Source organism: Helicoverpa zea, chromosome 31 (genome assembly GCF_022581195.2).
Source record: "Helicoverpa zea isolate HzStark_Cry1AcR chromosome 31, ilHelZeax1.1, whole genome shotgun sequence".
In the NCBI taxonomy this organism is placed as follows: Eukaryota; Metazoa; Arthropoda; class Insecta; order Lepidoptera; family Noctuidae; genus Helicoverpa; species Helicoverpa zea.
Genome location: NC_061482.1, coordinates 10,033,236 through 10,050,931, shown reverse-complemented (window position 1 = coordinate 10,050,931; position 17,696 = coordinate 10,033,236). Strand labels below are relative to the sequence as shown.

At 37.6% G+C, this 17,696-nt stretch overlaps 1 protein-coding gene across 2 annotated transcripts in view; it reads right to left on the bottom strand.

The window, feature by feature from the left end:
- Positions 1 to 17,696, bottom strand: part of LOC124645052 (discoidin domain-containing receptor tyrosine kinase B-like) — a 43,964-nt gene that overhangs the window by 8,245 nt on the left and 18,023 nt on the right. For both annotated transcript variants that reach the window (XM_047184787.1, XM_047184788.1), the window contains exons 3-6: positions 13,378 to 13,483; positions 10,827 to 11,058; positions 4,875 to 5,022; positions 397 to 692 (exon numbers count right to left, since the gene is read on the bottom strand). In XM_047184787.1, the coding sequence (XP_047040743.1) occupies positions 397 to 692; positions 4,875 to 5,022; positions 10,827 to 11,058; positions 13,378 to 13,483 (782 nt within the window). The remainder of the gene's footprint in view (positions 1 to 396; positions 693 to 4,874; positions 5,023 to 10,826; positions 11,059 to 13,377; positions 13,484 to 17,696) is intronic.

Genomic DNA, 17,696 nt, shown 5'->3' with positions numbered 1-17,696 from the left:
CGGCTTCGTCAATAACTTTTATATTTTTCGATCATTAAATATCAAGATAAAATATGCACTCAAATACTTGGAATTTTACTATTAAACTTAATTACACTTGTACTGCTATTCTATGGTATAGCTGCATATTTTATACCATAGAATAGTTATTATAGCATTTGAATATTTTATTGTGAACTGAAAATTATACTGATCAATATGAGTCCTTCTTGGTACAAGCAAAAGTTTTGCAAACGCAACTAATATTTATAAGAGAGGCTACCCCAATCGGTCTACTTTATAACTAAAATCAACTAGAAATTAGTAGTTTGCAATGTCGCGACAGATCTTTTCATTATTCAAGAAGTTTGAACTACGCTGAAAGTTTGCTAAGTGGGGAAACAATGTTGTGCTCACCTGTACATCGCGCATGAATTTATTATTGCAGTACAAGTGGACTGCGCTGAACTCTCGTACTTTGTCGAACTCGAAGGTGAGGACGGGTGTGTTTGGCCGGGAGTCGTTCCTCCAGCCGACCCACGCTGAGTTCTTGGCGGCTTCTCGGATCTCATCGCCGCCGAACTTGCCGTCCACCAGCTGGCCGAGTCCTCCGCGCAGCTCCTCCCCCCATTGGCCATCGTACACCATGTCGGTGAGCTCGATCCCGTTACTCCGCTTGTCACCTTTCGGCATCGAGTACGCCACGATTCCCACTAAAAATTGAATTGCCATTAACATAATTAATCAATTAATTCCCAACTTTGTCGTGGTCGGCTTCCAGTCTAACGATTTACAAGGAGCGATAGTGACCTCCTCAGCCCAGTTAATCAACCCTCAACCTCTTGGTAAGACTGGTAAATAACACTACACAGTTAAATTACAAAGACATTGCTTCGAAAGAGCACCGAACCAGTGACGTCAAGACCACTTGACAGATACCGAGCTACTCTGCCGACAAGTTGCTTATCAACACGTCGTATCTTTTGGGAATAAAACAGGTTTCTGCTGTGTTAATATTCATAAAGAGGTTAACGGTTATCAATGGTCTTGGCTAATTTGACACTAGCAATGGTCTTATCATAGTTATTTGTTGTAAAAAAACTTTCTATGTTAAGTTGCTCGTATTGAAACCCTCGTTTTTTTTTCACCTAATTTTTTTTTGCCCTGCTAGACCAAATCTTTTTTGTGGCCCCGTAATAAAAAAGGTAGACTGTGGTTGTGTTGAAGGTACATTAAAGCTTGATGATTATATGTATGTATCTAGGTTGTGCATGTATACTAATCATAAAGAGCGACCATGGAAAAAACCTCATTAAAAGTGTCAAGCACATCTACATATATTGAAGCGACCATGATTTAAAGTACGCAATAATGCATAAGCTTAGACAGGTTGTTAACCCGCCCCTTAGCGCCGCATCGTTTCCTTCATTTGAGTCATACAACGTGCTCCGTATAATAAGCACTTGCGACAATTGTTTCTAGATCATTCTTAGATCTTGGCTTTACTTGAACAACTGAACGACCACAAACGGCTTCACCTAAGTGTTGGAAATAGCATGTTGATAGAATAATGCATACATTCATGTTGGGCAACTGCTAACGTTAATGGATTGAAATTCAAGAATGATTTATAATTACAAAAGTACCACTGATGCTGCATTCCCATCATTAGCTTTTAAAAGGCATGACAATGTATATGTATGAATAAATTGTGCTTCCGAGGAAAATATGTTGAAATATCAACACATTATTAGCTCAAACATCCCGAATAGTGAATCTAAAATGAATGTGATTATAAACTATTAGATTAAAAAGTTTTGAAATGATCCATAGAAATTAATTCGAACTAGATTTTCGTACCCAGAAATAATTAAACTAAATTCCTGTTTCACGTGACGACGCTATATTATAGAGAAACTTTGAAGCGGCTCGTTATTCAAAGCAAAAGCATAAAGGAGTTCATACATTGCTCGTACTTATGACATTTTGCAGCCAAGTGGCTGTGCAATTAACGTCGCAAATGCGGCATGAGACGACCACAGTCGAGCACATCGAATATCGTATTTGCACACGAACTCTAATAATTATTGCCCTTTGCGAGCATGGGAAATTCTATTGAACGGACGTTATATTGGCATACTTTGGCAAGGAATTCCAATCGATGGCAACCAAAGCAAATTGAAATATATGCAGAAAAGAAAGAGAAGAACACGCCCTCAACATATTTTGCACAAAATAACAAAATGATTCCAAAATAGTGCTTCACCAGTGGTCGCGCGGATTACGGCAAGAATGATAGACGTCTTGGTTCGCACAAAAAACAGGGGCAAAGAAGACAGTCGCGAAAGTGCATTTGCCAAAATATAAAGAAAGCTCTCGGGGTCCAACAGACCTACCACGATTATGTAAAGGTTTATTTCAACTCAGTCACTAGGCTATTTTAGTTTAGTGGAGTACTTTGCTCAATAAGATGCTATTTTGAACTGATCATACATTCAGACGTGAGTGATTTCTCACAGAGTGAGATATTGCAACACGTAATGGGTTGGAATTCAAAATTTTTTACAGCCCTAGATATGTAACTGAAATCAATGCATGATTGAACACCATATTAATGCATATAGTGCTTCTAATAAACGAGTTTCCATTGAAGGTTTATAAATATAAATAAATTCGGCGAATCGCAGAACTTTTGAAAGGCAGGATCTAAAGATGTTTCCTAAGAACAAGGTCTGTAAATGAGCACGACGCGGTGGCGACGTATGTGACGAGGCTCCTAAAGTAGCCTCTAGGTATCACTGATTTATTTGTCGGCGAATTTCACAAAACCATGCACTTACTTGAAAATGCAGCGTTCGTGTGCCGCCACGACAAAAAAAACCGTCGGAGGAATAACAACTGCATTTATTTATATTATATAAGGTGTGAATCAAGTACGTACCATGTGTTTTATTTATATTCACCACGCAATGAGTGACCGACACCTGGATAGTTGTTGCACAAGAGGGCGAGTGTTATTGTTAGTAGAAGCTGGTTTATATAACCTTCATCTAGTAGTTACTCATTTTCATTGTTAGAGGAACTTGTGATTAAGAGGCGACACGTCACCGTCCTAAGCCACAAAGCTCGGCAATAATCCGCGATTGAGCGCACGTACATTGAATATCCTGTTTGAAAGCTAATCACTTCCCTTGTATATAAACAGTCTTGATATTCACACGAATATTGTAATTAAGCTAGTTTACACAGTAGTTAGTGCACCACGGTACAACTCAACCACAAGTTACAAGTTACACAAATAATTATAAAGCATGTTAATTAATATTTTCTACTCGGTTATTTTTAGCCTCGATCGTTCCGAGCTACCAAGAAACACAATTACTTGAGCACACGGAGGGGGATTAAAATTAATCCTGTAGATATAATATTTATGGTCACACAGAATCGTTAGCAATACCTTATAATACAAACATTGATTAAAGGGGAATGTGTAGATAGCAGCAGTTGCAGGTAGTGATAGCGAGGTATCAATGGCGTGCGCCCGTCGACGGCAAATGAAAGCAGTTTAAAAATGCAGACGTATGATTAAGTCTAGTAATTTGCCACTTTTTACCTAATGACGCTTTGCATGTGGTCCCTGGCGGCGCACGTTCGATAACAGAATTCCTAGAATTCACTACTCTACTAAGGCCTTCAACTATTGCCGTTGTAGTAACCGCATTAAAACCATGAACACGGCGAATTATAATTTCTGTGATACGCTCCATAATTAACTTTATTTTAATGAACTTTGTACACGGTCCACACATTATTTTGATTATTTTATAACCTATGGGAATGTGGACGCGTGTAATTACTTTTAGAATGCCTTTAAATATGTACGTAGTAGCCATGGGACAAAGCAATGAAGGCTTAGGTCCTGCGCTCATCATGTTCCAAATACAAAAATTCGCTGTTTTGTGGATGAACATGCTTTTTCTAGTTTTGTTGTTGACATTTGCTGGTTATATTAACTCTGAAGTACTGAATGTAAATAAAAAATACACCAAATAAATAGATAAACCAACACAAATGTGTAAGCAGACATCAATTCACAATGAGCTTTCTTAAGGAACAATTTAATCTTCGTTGAAACTCAAGGCGGAAATTGTGAAGAGACAATAAATTCAATAAATCTGTGTACTAAACGATGTGAGATTGCGGTTCGGATGAAATCAACTACCGGTGCATTATGAATCGGACTGTCAAACGTAAAGTAACTGACATTCGATTAAGCGCTCAGCTTACCCCCCAAGCTTAAGCCCTCGGCATAGGTAAAACGTGAATCTGCTTTTGAACTATTGTAGCTTAGGAAATAAGTTGTCGGTTTATTGCTTATGCAGCCGACGTTCACTTCCTATTGTCATATTATTTATTCCGTGATATTATCGTATCATTCCAAGATTGTTTGTAAGATACGCGGTTGCTTTTGAGTTATTATTTCGCTTCATCTGTTTTGTGAAAGGTACTTTAACATCAAGTGTTTTTTAGCGGGCACTAGTCTCGTATCGGGACAGAGTACGTGGAAAAGTTAATGTAGTCGTGTCGTGATAAAATAATTAGCCAGCCAGTAGGCGGTAGCGGGACTAACTGCCTTAGTGTGCTAGGCTTACATTTGAGTTTTACCGCTTATTTAGAGTTAACAGCACGAATTTTATTGGTGTAACCATTTTCTTTTTCCAATTGATTTTTACTGACTATAGCAAAAGGTAAAAGGCATTCGTGTATGCACTTACTATATAAATGCACTATTGCCCAAAACTAACTTTTCATCCATTTTCCGTCTATCCTCTTTTTAAAAGTCCATCAAAAGAACTTTCAGAATATAAAACTTGTATGTAATAGTGAGTACTCACCGCTCCAATAACATCCGTATAGTTCGACCCTCATGCATACAGTCCGTCGATGGGAACTGTACGGTATGAAGCGTATCTTCGAAGCCCAGATCGGCGGCTCAAGGTGGTTCTTCTTCTCCAAGTAAGTGTTCGTGTTGCCCTGCAGGATCTGCAACAATAGCATTGATGATATTTAAAGTTGCTGTAGTGACGAAGTTAAGCGTCTATCAAACGCTCGTAAATACTCATACACTGATCTATAAATTACCATAAACCAATGAATAATCTTCGATGTTGTGTAACCATTACCCGCTTTGGGGAAAATGAAAACTCGCCATTGCATAAGTACAAATCAATATAATGTTTAACTAACTTAGACTCCCAACATAATAACGAAATTGTGGTAGCTTTCAGAATCTATAGTGAAGTCAAAAGTCAACATATTGCTGAGGGAGTTAACATTTTCCGTCTAGCGAGTTCAATAGGATAAAGTTGTGAGTATGGAGATCAAACTGTCGGAGCTTCACAGAAAGCCGCGGACCACTGGTCTACACTGTACTTATGAGGCTTTTACACATTTTAAGCTTGTGAAGAGCAGTGTTCAGGCTGTGTTAGACTAAGTCTGCGTTGTGGTTGAGTTCGTGACGTATATGCCACACAAACTTCTTCGTCGGAATTCGATTATTACAATATTCAGTACATCATTTTGTTACGAAATGGATGAATTTCCCTCCTGCTTCAAAGCTGTTCACAAACATTATTCCACATTTTGTTCTAAATTATAGAATTCCGAAATCTCTTTGAAACTTAATTTTCATTATTTGTTATAAAAGATTTACAAACATACATGGCAAACAAACTTTGTTGCGGCATATAAATTACCAGCAGCTTTCTACGCTGGCGTCCCAAACCTTTAAATACACGGACTCGTAAATCCGACTACAAACTACTCTAAATGTTTGTGTTACCACGATATCACGTTGAAAAGTTAAGATTTTAAAATAGCTTATACGTTTTACCGGTGTATAATCCCGCTTCCCGACGCAGTATTATCAGCTTATAATATGACGTTGCTTTATATTGCAAAAATAATCCACGACTAGAAATGCAGTCTCGCTTCATCGATGGATATTATTTTAAATCCGAAGCCGGTATTCGATAGCGTAATGTGAATGCTCAAATAAATCCCAATATTATTGAATATTTCCACGAATAACTGAAGCGCATTTAATGAGCAGTAGACAATGATATGAGAACAGTAACCGAAATGTCAATGCAAATGAGACGGATATTTAGCCGAGTCGCATGTTTGGATTCAAACCAATGCAATGTAGAGTTTGAGTAGTGGAATGCATTCACAAATTACGTAATGGGTGAGTGGTAGATTAATATGGCGGCTATATGGTGGGTACAGTACAGGACGACGTACGTTTTCCATTTTTTTTCAGCTATATTCGGATTAAAACATGCTCATCAAGCATGCAAGTTCGTGTGTTCCAGAGTTATCTATAGGTGATAGACATCATTCGACGTTGATTTAATTAAGCGACCTACAAAATGCAAGCTTCAATAGTTTCTGTGTATGCAATGCACCTGATACGTATTGTGAGTCTAACAAATGCTTTTGTACCTGTCTAGACTGAGTTTTAATTGGTAAAGTAACACCGGTCATAAACGCTTCGCAGATTTAAATATTTCTGTGGTTCAAAAGTTGCACTTTTGTGCATGTTATCCTTACTAATAATATGAATGTCGAAGTCAATACGTTTGTCTAAGAGATTTGGTACACAGATAGTCTTGAGCCTAAAACGACATAGGTTACTTTTTAAAAAGTCGCGAGGGAATTACTTCCCGCAATTCCGTCCGGACGGGTGGAACCGACGGGAACAGCTAGTCCATCAAACAAGACTGAGCGAAGAATTAGTAAGGTACAGGCACCTAGCTCTTGAAACCTAAAATCATTTATAACAATATTATACGGAATCGATCAGTAAGGTAGCTGGAAGCTAGCTAATTTACCGTCAATAATGTCATCACAACCGTTTAGCAGTACGTACCAGTCTACGTTGTAAATGCTAAATATTTCCCACAAATTGAAGGGAGGTAATCTAACTATTATTAAGTCCTTCTACGGATCAATTGTACAAGCAACCCTCTTTGTTCAGGGGGAATTTAAAAACGACATAATTGCAAGTTAGCACAAGCCATGTGCTAATGTCGTGCATTTATAAGGAAAGCTGTAGTGACTGCGCCGAGTGACTGAAACACTTGAACACGCCTCCAATGAATATATAACGTGTAACGTTAAAATGCGAAAAACCTCTGACACGGTAATAACTGTAACATCTCAAACGATTTTTAATACGATTAAACAAATTCTGAGAGAAAATGTCATTAAAACTTTATGAAAAATTAAAACATATAGTAGTTTAATTGAATTCTCATTGTTCTGATCAAACTATTTTCAGGTTTTGGGTCGGTCGGTCGCTCTATGTAAAAAACTAGTGCTCCGCTGCATCCGGTTAGACTGGAAGCCGACCCCAATATACAAAGTTGGGATAAGGCTAGGCAGATGATTATGAGTCTTTACGTTAAGGATGGGAGTAAATTATAATTTAAATTAGTAATTTAATGTCTTAAGATACATTAGTGAGCTTTTTTCAAGAGTTACTGCTACGTCGCCAGTAAAAGTATATACACAATATAAAACTAGCACTGCATAACAACAGACGAGAGACGCACTCAAGAATTCAAATGAAATTCATTAAAAAAGCACGATCGCAACTATACCACGGAAGTGGTGTTTAAAAACTAATTTTCACATTGAAAACTGCAGTGCTAGCTGTTTGCGAACACTCAATTCACGTTCGTACTGTAAACACTGTGGCCATGCCGGGTATGCGGGCATTCCGGTCTTAATATCATAGTCAACAATCAGAGGCTGCGTTGTTTCATTTAAATATAATTAATATAGAATTTACAGATCTTGTATTCCATTACCGGGCGAATGCTATCCGCCCTAGAATAAAAAGATCTAAAAGGAAACGGTTAGTCATTGTATTTACATGGATAAAATGCCATGTCTTTCAAAGGATCGAATGTGATCTCAATATTTAGTTTTGTTTCTCATCCCCGCATATTATTTTTAGAAATAGTACCTGTTAAATTCTACCAATTATAATGTAGATAATTAAAGACGAAACGACGTTTCGTGTGCAACCCCATAAAGTAAAACACGGTCGCACTTAGTTGTAAATGAACCAGCTAGAACACAAATAGTCCTAACAACGACGTAGTAACTATTACTCATATGTTTAATTAACTGCAAGAACAAACGTTTGATTTACTGGGAATTGCAAATACAGGAGTGATAGTTGGCTAATACGAGAGATGTCTCCCGAACATTCCATATGAAAGTTAGCTCCTAACTATTTGCTAATGTCAACTCTAGTCTCTGGCTTGCAGTTCTGCCAGTTGATTTAACTTTGCTACAATACCATTATTGATTACAAGAACTGATCATTGCTTTCAGTTCCAACTGACAATCCTCGTATCGCGAAAAAATCGGGTATTACCACACACAATTACCACTACTGTGGCAACCTTAGACACTGTAACAATATCGCTCATTTAATGCAAATTATAGAATGGATAATACGCAATAATGAGACAATAATTACGACGACGTTAAAATGAAGAAGAAATGAGCTTCCTATTTATTTTATTAGAAATGTATTAGGTACATGACAGCAAGCGACACGTAGGAATACACGCGCCATTTCGTACTTAAGAGGACGAATTGGAATTTTTGGCGCCAAGGATTTCAATTTTTCTCAGTAAATACAAAACGGATCAAAATACAACTTGGTTACCTGAAAGTTCATGATATAAACCTTATTTTGTTAGACGTAGAAACATGATTAGGTAACTTTTATAACAGAGAAAAATATATCAAATATACCTCTTTTTAGAAAGAGATTCACATATTATGGGCATACGGGACCGATTTAAGCCTCTTAACTTTTTTCGTAGTTGAGTATGTACATACTCTTTAAAATTGTAGAAGGAATTTTTATCAAATTATCATTTCTAAATAATAAAATTACAAAACCATTTTGTCGCTTACGACTTTTAGTTATAAGCTAGCGCGCGTATTGTTATCCTCGCCCCGCTCAGACGCTCCGACCCCTTTTGGCGCCTTAGATGCGCGTGCCGGTTATGGAATTATTGTTGACCAATTCCTCGCCTTAAACACCTACGACGCAGCAACCATTATTGTATTATTATGAACATAAAGGGCCATTGCTACGATTAATATTTTTTGCGCGTGTGAAACACAGACATAAAACAACTTCTTATCTCAAGAAACAAAATCCTGTAAAACCTGAGGTGACGAAAGTAGTACCATAAGTACACACCTCTAAGCCGTACACACGTATGTGCTTCGAATAGAAACAAGACTAATGGCGGCCGAACAGTAGAAAAGTGTGAAGCTAAGCGAATTAAGCTCTCGTCTGTCCGCGTTCTGTCTTTCGCTCAGTTTGAGCGACGCCGACGCTTTGATCCTCATATACAGTGGGCTGTCCAAACCAGAAATTGTTACGACTTTTATTCAACCGTCAGTTTACGAACTATATCTTAATACCTCTTATAAATAGTTATTATTGGCTGTAAACGCGAAAAAATAACAGATGGGACCTGCACACTGCGTTGCGTAAAATTAATAGAAATAAACTTTTAAAATTTACAAAGAAATGTTATATGAAATTAAACAAGTACATTTATAGCAGCCCTGCTCCAAACTTCATAATACAAAGAGCCGGTTTTCCGGCTACGCTCAGAAAAGATCACATCGATGACAACACAACTCTGTATGGAGAGCTTTAAGTGTCTGTCTACGCTAACTTTCAATGTCACTGAACTTCAAGCCTTTGCGCACTGCAAAATATCAACAAGTTGATCCAAGATTCACACAGCTGTCGCCTATGAAGCGTTTCATTTTAATGATCTAGGAATCGCATTTAGGCGTTAAACCGGACAATAAATAAGTCTTACTACAGACACGATAAAATGCAACTTAAAGAGTAACAGGATTCATTCCATCTCTTTGGCAATTGATATTGCAGAAATGTAAGTTGGGAGGAGCCCACATCCAGCTGTGTAGAATTATAGTCTGATTGATTGATACAGAGAATTGGATTAGTGGATAACAAACGGTTCATGACATATCGTAATCCTCAAGGAAATATAATATTGAATCATTATATATACTTACTATGGTAATAAAATTGTAGAGAGGCTATTTATTACTACGCACACTGGTATTCATATTGAATACTTTATAACAGACAGCCGTTGGTATAAACAAAAGATCTTCTTAGATATAAGTAGTGTTGCAAAAAAACCGTTTTTTTTCTAGTGTGAAAAAAAACCTTGAAAAAAAACCAGATAAAAAACTGTTTTTTTTCTGGGCCTTGTTTTTTTCAAGAGTATAATAACTCTTAAATTGTTAGGGCATTTACCGTTAAAGATTAATACTTAAGGTTACATAAAAGAGTCTTAGGTTTATTCTTGAATCTACGGTACTTTTCTGATAAAACAGAACCAAATTTCATGAAAATGTTGGCAACATTCATTGATATTAACTCAACGAAAGGGAAATTTTGAAAATTGAACTAAAAAGTAGGCTAGAAAAAAAACCAAATTTAGAAAAAAAACAACGATGCAAAGTTTTTTTTCATGTTTTTTTTCAATAAAGTGAAAAAAAACAAATCGTTTTTTTTTTCATTTTACATCACTAGATATAAGGGTACTTACAAGGGTAAATACAAGCAAACCTCGAGATTGAATGGAAATGTACGGCAAAAAGAGTTGTAAAAAGGTTGAGTGCCTAGATATGAGAGATTTCCTTGAGTGCCTGAAGAATTTAATATGAAACAACAACCTTTTAATTTAAAGAAACAGGATCCTTACCTCTTGCCCGTCGCCAGTCCTGTACCGCACCCACTTGCCGAGTTTGGGCCGCCAATACTCGATGACATACGCCTCTGCATACTCCTGGCCCTGGCCGTTTCCGAACCGGCCCTGAGTGCCGGTCCCGGTGATCACATGCACCGAATGTAGGTCGATTTCTAACCATTCCGTGGACTCAGTAGTGATTTGCGATCTCGGACACCAGGCACCACCTTTTATATCCTGATTTAGCCTGTCGAACAACAAATTATTAGGTGTTGACAAACACTTAACTAGCCAATTTAATTTAGGAAAATGTTTTACACAAAATATTTCGGAATTTAAGATAATAGTGAGTACGAACAAAGAAGATCCGGAGATGGAATCTGACAAAGGAGGTATTGCGCTGTTATATTTGAGCAAGAGACGAATACAATTTTGACATTTCATCTGAATTCAACTTTGCATCCATGTCCATAGAATCTGAACACGAAGCAAGTCCGATGACATGTGGCTTCATGACTCGCATGCGAAAATGTAGTATGCTGAACATCCATTTGAATGTCATCTAAGCTGGAGCCTGATTAAACTAATAGCTACACTACTCTCGCCTACGCATTCTAGCATGCGTGCAGTCGTATTTGTACACGCTCCTACAAAGATACCAGAAGTCAGTCCATTAAATCGGAGTAACATTACGTTTTTGCACTAAGGGTCGTACAAATTAATGTTGTTAAAGCTATCAATAGCAAGGAGCTATGTAGCCGCATATTCATCAACATCAGGAACGCGACGTCCCGCCCTTTGGTTCGGTATAACGAGTCTCTCGTCAAAGGAAATTGACAGCTTTGTGTTATACGTATGGCTGTGCATGTGCTCAAACAGATCGCCGAAACAATTTCAATATCATGAGTATTCAGACGTTAAGGAATGAGTACACTATGTATTTTAACATTTAGAGATTTACTTGACGCAGGATAATAATAATAGTCCAACAATAACTTTTTTTTTAGAAACTAGGCTAAGTTGTTGTACAAAAATGACAAGCAGTAAAATATACTCCTCATCTGGGTTACATAGAATAATGCAAACAGGATTGAGCTTTCAACAACAGTTGATAGGCAAACCGCGATTGGAAAATAACTGTAACTTGTAGGGCTCGAATGGCCTACTACTTTGAAATGACTTTACCGTTAAACAAATATGAAATCACCTGGACTAAAACGCAGAAACTTTAGGAATAAAAAACTTTAGTGAGTATAATGGTAACGAACTCACCACTTATTTTTCATCGATCAATTGTCGTTCGCCGTATGTAAAAACTTTTAATACCCTGTAATGACTGTTGTATTATCGCTAACTCGTCCCTCTTCCGAGTTTATAAGCCATGAATGCATACTCCACGCATCATGCGCTGGACGTACAAAAACTAAGACGCATTGTTGTTTCACAACGAACCAAGATTCCTCCTATAATATGTATATCAATCAAAGCTAATAATAGTGGTGTTGTTATTAGCGCATTCACTTATCATGTGTCACTGAGGCAGTGTAATCGTTCGCACCAATCAAATTCCAAGATGGCCAGTCATTAAGCTCATTGACGCGCCACAGACCGCTCTCTAGATATCAATGAGGCGTGAACAAACTTTCATAATTTATCACTTAGCATATGCGCCAGCTAATAGGTTTTGATACTATTTCAACACCGACGGTGAAATGTTGAACATTTCCTTTTGTCTAGCCGCAGTGTGCTAATACAAATAGTACTGCATTAAATCATTGATGATATAAAATAAACAACGTGTTGGGTGTTCGATAAAGAAAATAAACATGTCGCATATGAACTTTTATAATTAATGACTTGTAATAAACTGCTGGCTACCACGGTATTGGTTCACAAGAAGCGCTCGCGTTGTAAACAACTGAATGGTCGCACTCACGAGTCCAACTGTCTATAACATTTGGTGTTTTATTAGCCAACTGAGTCAAGCTACTTAGCAGTTTGAGATCCCGTTCAATGAATAATACAGAAACTTTTTCAATTTTAACAGTTAGGTAGTATTTAAATGTTTTTTGAACAATAAATAATGGCAGTAACATTTCATCTTCTAAAGAATAAATATGTATAATAGACAAGAGAGCTTTCACCAATTATGGCGACTTTATTGACCCTACTCTCCCCAGGGCACAGGGTCTGTCTGGGGGTGGTGATGCGTGTACGTGTAATGGCTAATGGAAGTATACGCCAGTAAGTATAAGGAACTTCAGCGTAATCGTTCAAGTATAAATTTAATAATAAATAAATGTAATAGTTCAGTTATAAATTCCTTCATTTTTTTTTTCTTTTTTTCACATAGAGAACCAATTGCTATTTTCTACTTTATGGGGAACTAAAACCAGACAGGAGTTGACAACCAACTATACAAACGAGTTACTTTGCTTTGAAGCGTGCAGGCTTTTTATTTTCTGAAAACCTCTACATTCTTCAGGGTGAGCTGTCGAAGTTTCGGATCGATATTTGGAAGCAACTGATTTATTTAAGAATCTTAGTATACAGAAGAAATACGTACCTTCCATTCTGCGGGGCCACATTGCCGTCGTTGTAACAGGAGCTAGCGCTGATATCCCTGTCGGGAATCAACCCGCTCTCCATGCCGAGCGGCGCGATACATTGAGCTGTAAACAGACACACTCTATAGGTATACACATAATGTGTTGTATCAATATGCACACCCGGTTTGTGCACTGCACACCACACCGACCCACCGACTACGGCCAACTTAGATGACATTTAGATGCTTGTCTTGCCTCTAGTCAAGATGCGCGTAAATCATTCAAGACTCACAGAGCTGACGTAAGATATTTTACATTGTACAACATTAGAAAGCTTCTCGCTGTTAGCATTGCAGAAAATATATTAGTAAATAAGTCGCAATACAAGAATTGTCCCAATTATTAAAAATAGGACAGATAAAAGGAAATTCAAAGGTAATTTATCGTAATAGAAAAGTTACAAATTGTACCAAACACGATGTCAATTTAAAAGTTTGTGTAGATGTGTCAAAAAGTTTTTGATGAACTTATATCGATTTTAACTTCTAAGAACAGGCTGATATGCCACAGGACTTCGCGTGTTTAATATATTTTTAACAACAAAGAAGTCACCTCCACACTGAGGGTACTAGTACCTACTTGCTATTAATTAAGTAGGTATATTCGAAACGTCCGCACAGCATGTTTCCACTTAACATTAACATTAGCAAGCTTACGTAGACAGTGGTATTAATTAATAAAATGTAAAAGAACACTAAATTACACAAACGTGGGACACAAGTTGTCAGGCTAATTTCTCGTTAGGTTTGTACTGCATAATTCTCAACGGGGTCGCTTATTAGTCAATCTATCAAAGGGTTCTCGCGTGCGGTAGGTATTATGGGCGCACAACAAACAAACTGATGTGTAAACTAACATAGTGTTACTTGTAGTTATGTTGAATCATTTAATTAGCTGCCAACGACTGATAAGTTGTGTCGCATGTGGAGACTGCACGGATCGCTGACGAGCGGGCGCGGACCCGCGCTCTATTGTAATGTCCAAATTATCTTATTTCATTGTTTAGTTCCTTAACGATTCATAAGTGATTTATTGCAACTTACGATTACCTTTATGATTGAACTTATTGGAATGTGACAAATGGAAAAAGATTTTCGACTATTGGTTAACCAAATCGCCAGCGCTCCTTGCTTTCACCACATTTTAATGTACAATAGTCATCAATCATTTCATTCAAGTAGCACTCATTGCGTGGCCCTTATTAGACGAAAATTAAATTTTATACTGTTTCACAATCACGCGTCTCTCCAACAAAATGAGAGCACAGGGCGTGAAATATGTGGCTGCGATACGGCTATCACTAGGTAAACATTACCACTGGGGGCCACACATGGTCGTCTACAGTACAAAGTTCTAACAAAAATGTGTATCTATTTTATTAAGTCTCTTTTTATGTATACTAAAGTCATTAACCCAAATGAGTATCATACTAGATAGTAAAATCAATCAACAATGAGCAAGAAATAGTTGCGTCCTGCTCTCGGAGCAGAACAGAAATGGTTTTTACACTTATACACATACTTAGCAGGTCCTTGCCGACTGCTCAATAGCCTTAATTTATATTCACGAAGCAACAGCGCTTACACATGGAACTAAACATAAATTTATATCGATGACAAGTCGCACAGCCAATGAACGTTGTATAATTTACTGACAGTCTTACGAGCACGTGCTTAGAGTGCCTTACAAAAAACTGAAAAATTCAAATCTATTGTGACGACGCACCAAGTTTTCCCCTCCACCAAACAAAAGACAACCGCTTATAGGTCAAATGCAAATAGAATTCGCTTGTTGCGTGTCTCGTTATTTAAGCAGGCCTCTTGTTGCTCAGCGCTTGAGAACAAATTGCAAACGTCATAAAGCCAGTTTTGAATATTAATATACACGAATAAATGATCTCGGTTTAAGCTAAAGCATTTACTTGGGCCAGCGGTTCACAAAGTGAGCGTGCTCCTGACGTCCTCCAAATTGGATATACTTTTTTCAGAGCGTCCAGTTTAGCTGCCCCCTAACAATACGGTTGAGTATAGTTTTGTTTTTAATTTCATTGTAGCAAAACACTTTCATTGCACGGTTGAGTGAAAGGAGCATGGTATATTTAAGAGTGGGGAAAGTTTCAGAAGCACTGAGCTTGTGCGTGCTTAAGCTATTGCGTGACATGTAGTCGTCTAATGAATAATAAACAGCGCAGTGGCGACTTGCTACTCATTCATATCCATCCACGAAAGGCAATATTCTTTTTACATAAAACGATCGAATGTCAACTTAAAGCGCCTACAATATTGGCTTTACCTAGTATTTAGGAACAACAGTGGCTTCCACGCAAAACCCCTCCGTTACCTAGATACGTATGCATTTTAGCCTTTATACACGCTAACTTCCAATGTCACATGTTTTTCTTTTACGACTAAAACCACTTCGCGTGATATCGTTGGACTATTATTTTAATTACTTTCATTGTTCGAGGGGGTCGTTAACATTTTGTTATTTTTTCATGTTCAGTAGTTTTCACGACGAATGTGTACGGAACGTATAGCTGACAGCGATAACGGTCCGGTAAGGTAATGACTTTCCAAACTATTCAACACGCTGCCGACGAGCGACGCCAGCGTACGTATATAAATGTACAACAAGCAATAATTACACACCCATTGATGGCAGGTCGATAGAAGCAGACCAGAGCCACATTAAATAATAAAGCTTTAAAATGTGCTCCCGGTTGTTTAAGACCAGGACCATTTTAAAGGGTTGCCAGTTGCGTTTCTTGTAATCGATACCAGACGAATAATTAAACAAAACAACTGGATGTACGATGTGTTATGTATGTAATGCATGGTTTAGTCAAGGGTTACGAGTAAAGGGTGCCGCAGGGCGAGTACGGGCGGTGCCTGCGTGGACACTAAGTACTCTTTGATGTTTTAATTATAATAAGCGAGACATAGTCACCGCCTATATTTTCACGTACCTAAAGCTTTTAACACGAGCTTGTCACCAACTTATTTATGTTTTAACTAGCTTCCGCCTGCGGCTTCGTCCGTGTAGAGTTCGGTTATATCGCGTTTCCAAGAGAATTCTTCAAGTCCGGGATAAAAACTATCCTATGTTCTTGCTCAAGGTCAACTCTATCTTTGATCCAAATTTTATCAAAATCAGTGGTTTAGACGTGAAAGCGTAACAGACAGACGGACAGTTACTTTCGCATTTATAATATTAGTAGGTTTAGATTATTCTTCTCAACATTAAAAACAACTTTTAAATGTACGTATTATATAGTGTTCGCCTTTCAATTAATCAACACACTAGAAGTTTATTACCGCACCGCAATGTGTAAAATAAACCAGTCCAATGCCTTTCGCCTTGTAATCGGATACATTAAGCTTGTTTATTAAAACCAACCAATAATTCGGTGAGCTTAAAGCTCCATACGACGGAAATAAATGGTACTTTCACAAGACGCTTAGTAAACTTTTCCTATTACGTATGCTTTTCATTTCATATTCAAGGCAAGTGAAATAAACTGCGATACTAATAGAGACTTACTTTAATAAAATGTTTAATCTTACTTTCTTGCCTGTTAACTTGAAGTCACAGTTTGAAATCGGTTCTATGAGAGAGCCTTTGCAGCGTAATAATAAAAAGCTTATTACGTATGAGATCATAGTATTCCCTGTTGGTATAGTTACGTCCTGAGATGCCGCTGCGGCTTCCGTTTTGATTCTTTAAAATCACAGGGCATGACGTTATTCGCTATTGTCGTAGACACCAGTCGTTTGTACGTGGACTGATTACCAACGCGTTAGCCCGCCAACTTGAACATTCGCCGCAAATAGTGAATGTCACCGGAATTGTATGCTTGGCAACAAGTTGTTATAGCCCTAGGATAAACTTGACAGCTTTCCTGCACATACATACGTGCGTGTTCACGCTGATACAATAAATTGTTGAATTTAGACAGTGAAGTTGAGTGTAATTTTAATACTATTGTAGATGAACCCCACTACCTCATTAAACTTACTTGACTACTTATTGGAGCTCCAGACCAGTTCAATTAAAAGCCAATTCATATCAGACCATTTTTGCAGGTACATAAATAATAACTGTGATGCAGTATTTACGCAATAAAGTTTTAAAAAATCAATTTGCAGTGCCCACAGTGAGCACTCAAAAACTTTCTGGCCAGAACACCAAGTAAAGGTAAAGTCTATGCGCTTCTTATGTTCTTTGATAAAAAATATATATTTCGCTTTTAGAAAAGTAGCAGTAAGTAGCTTTAAGT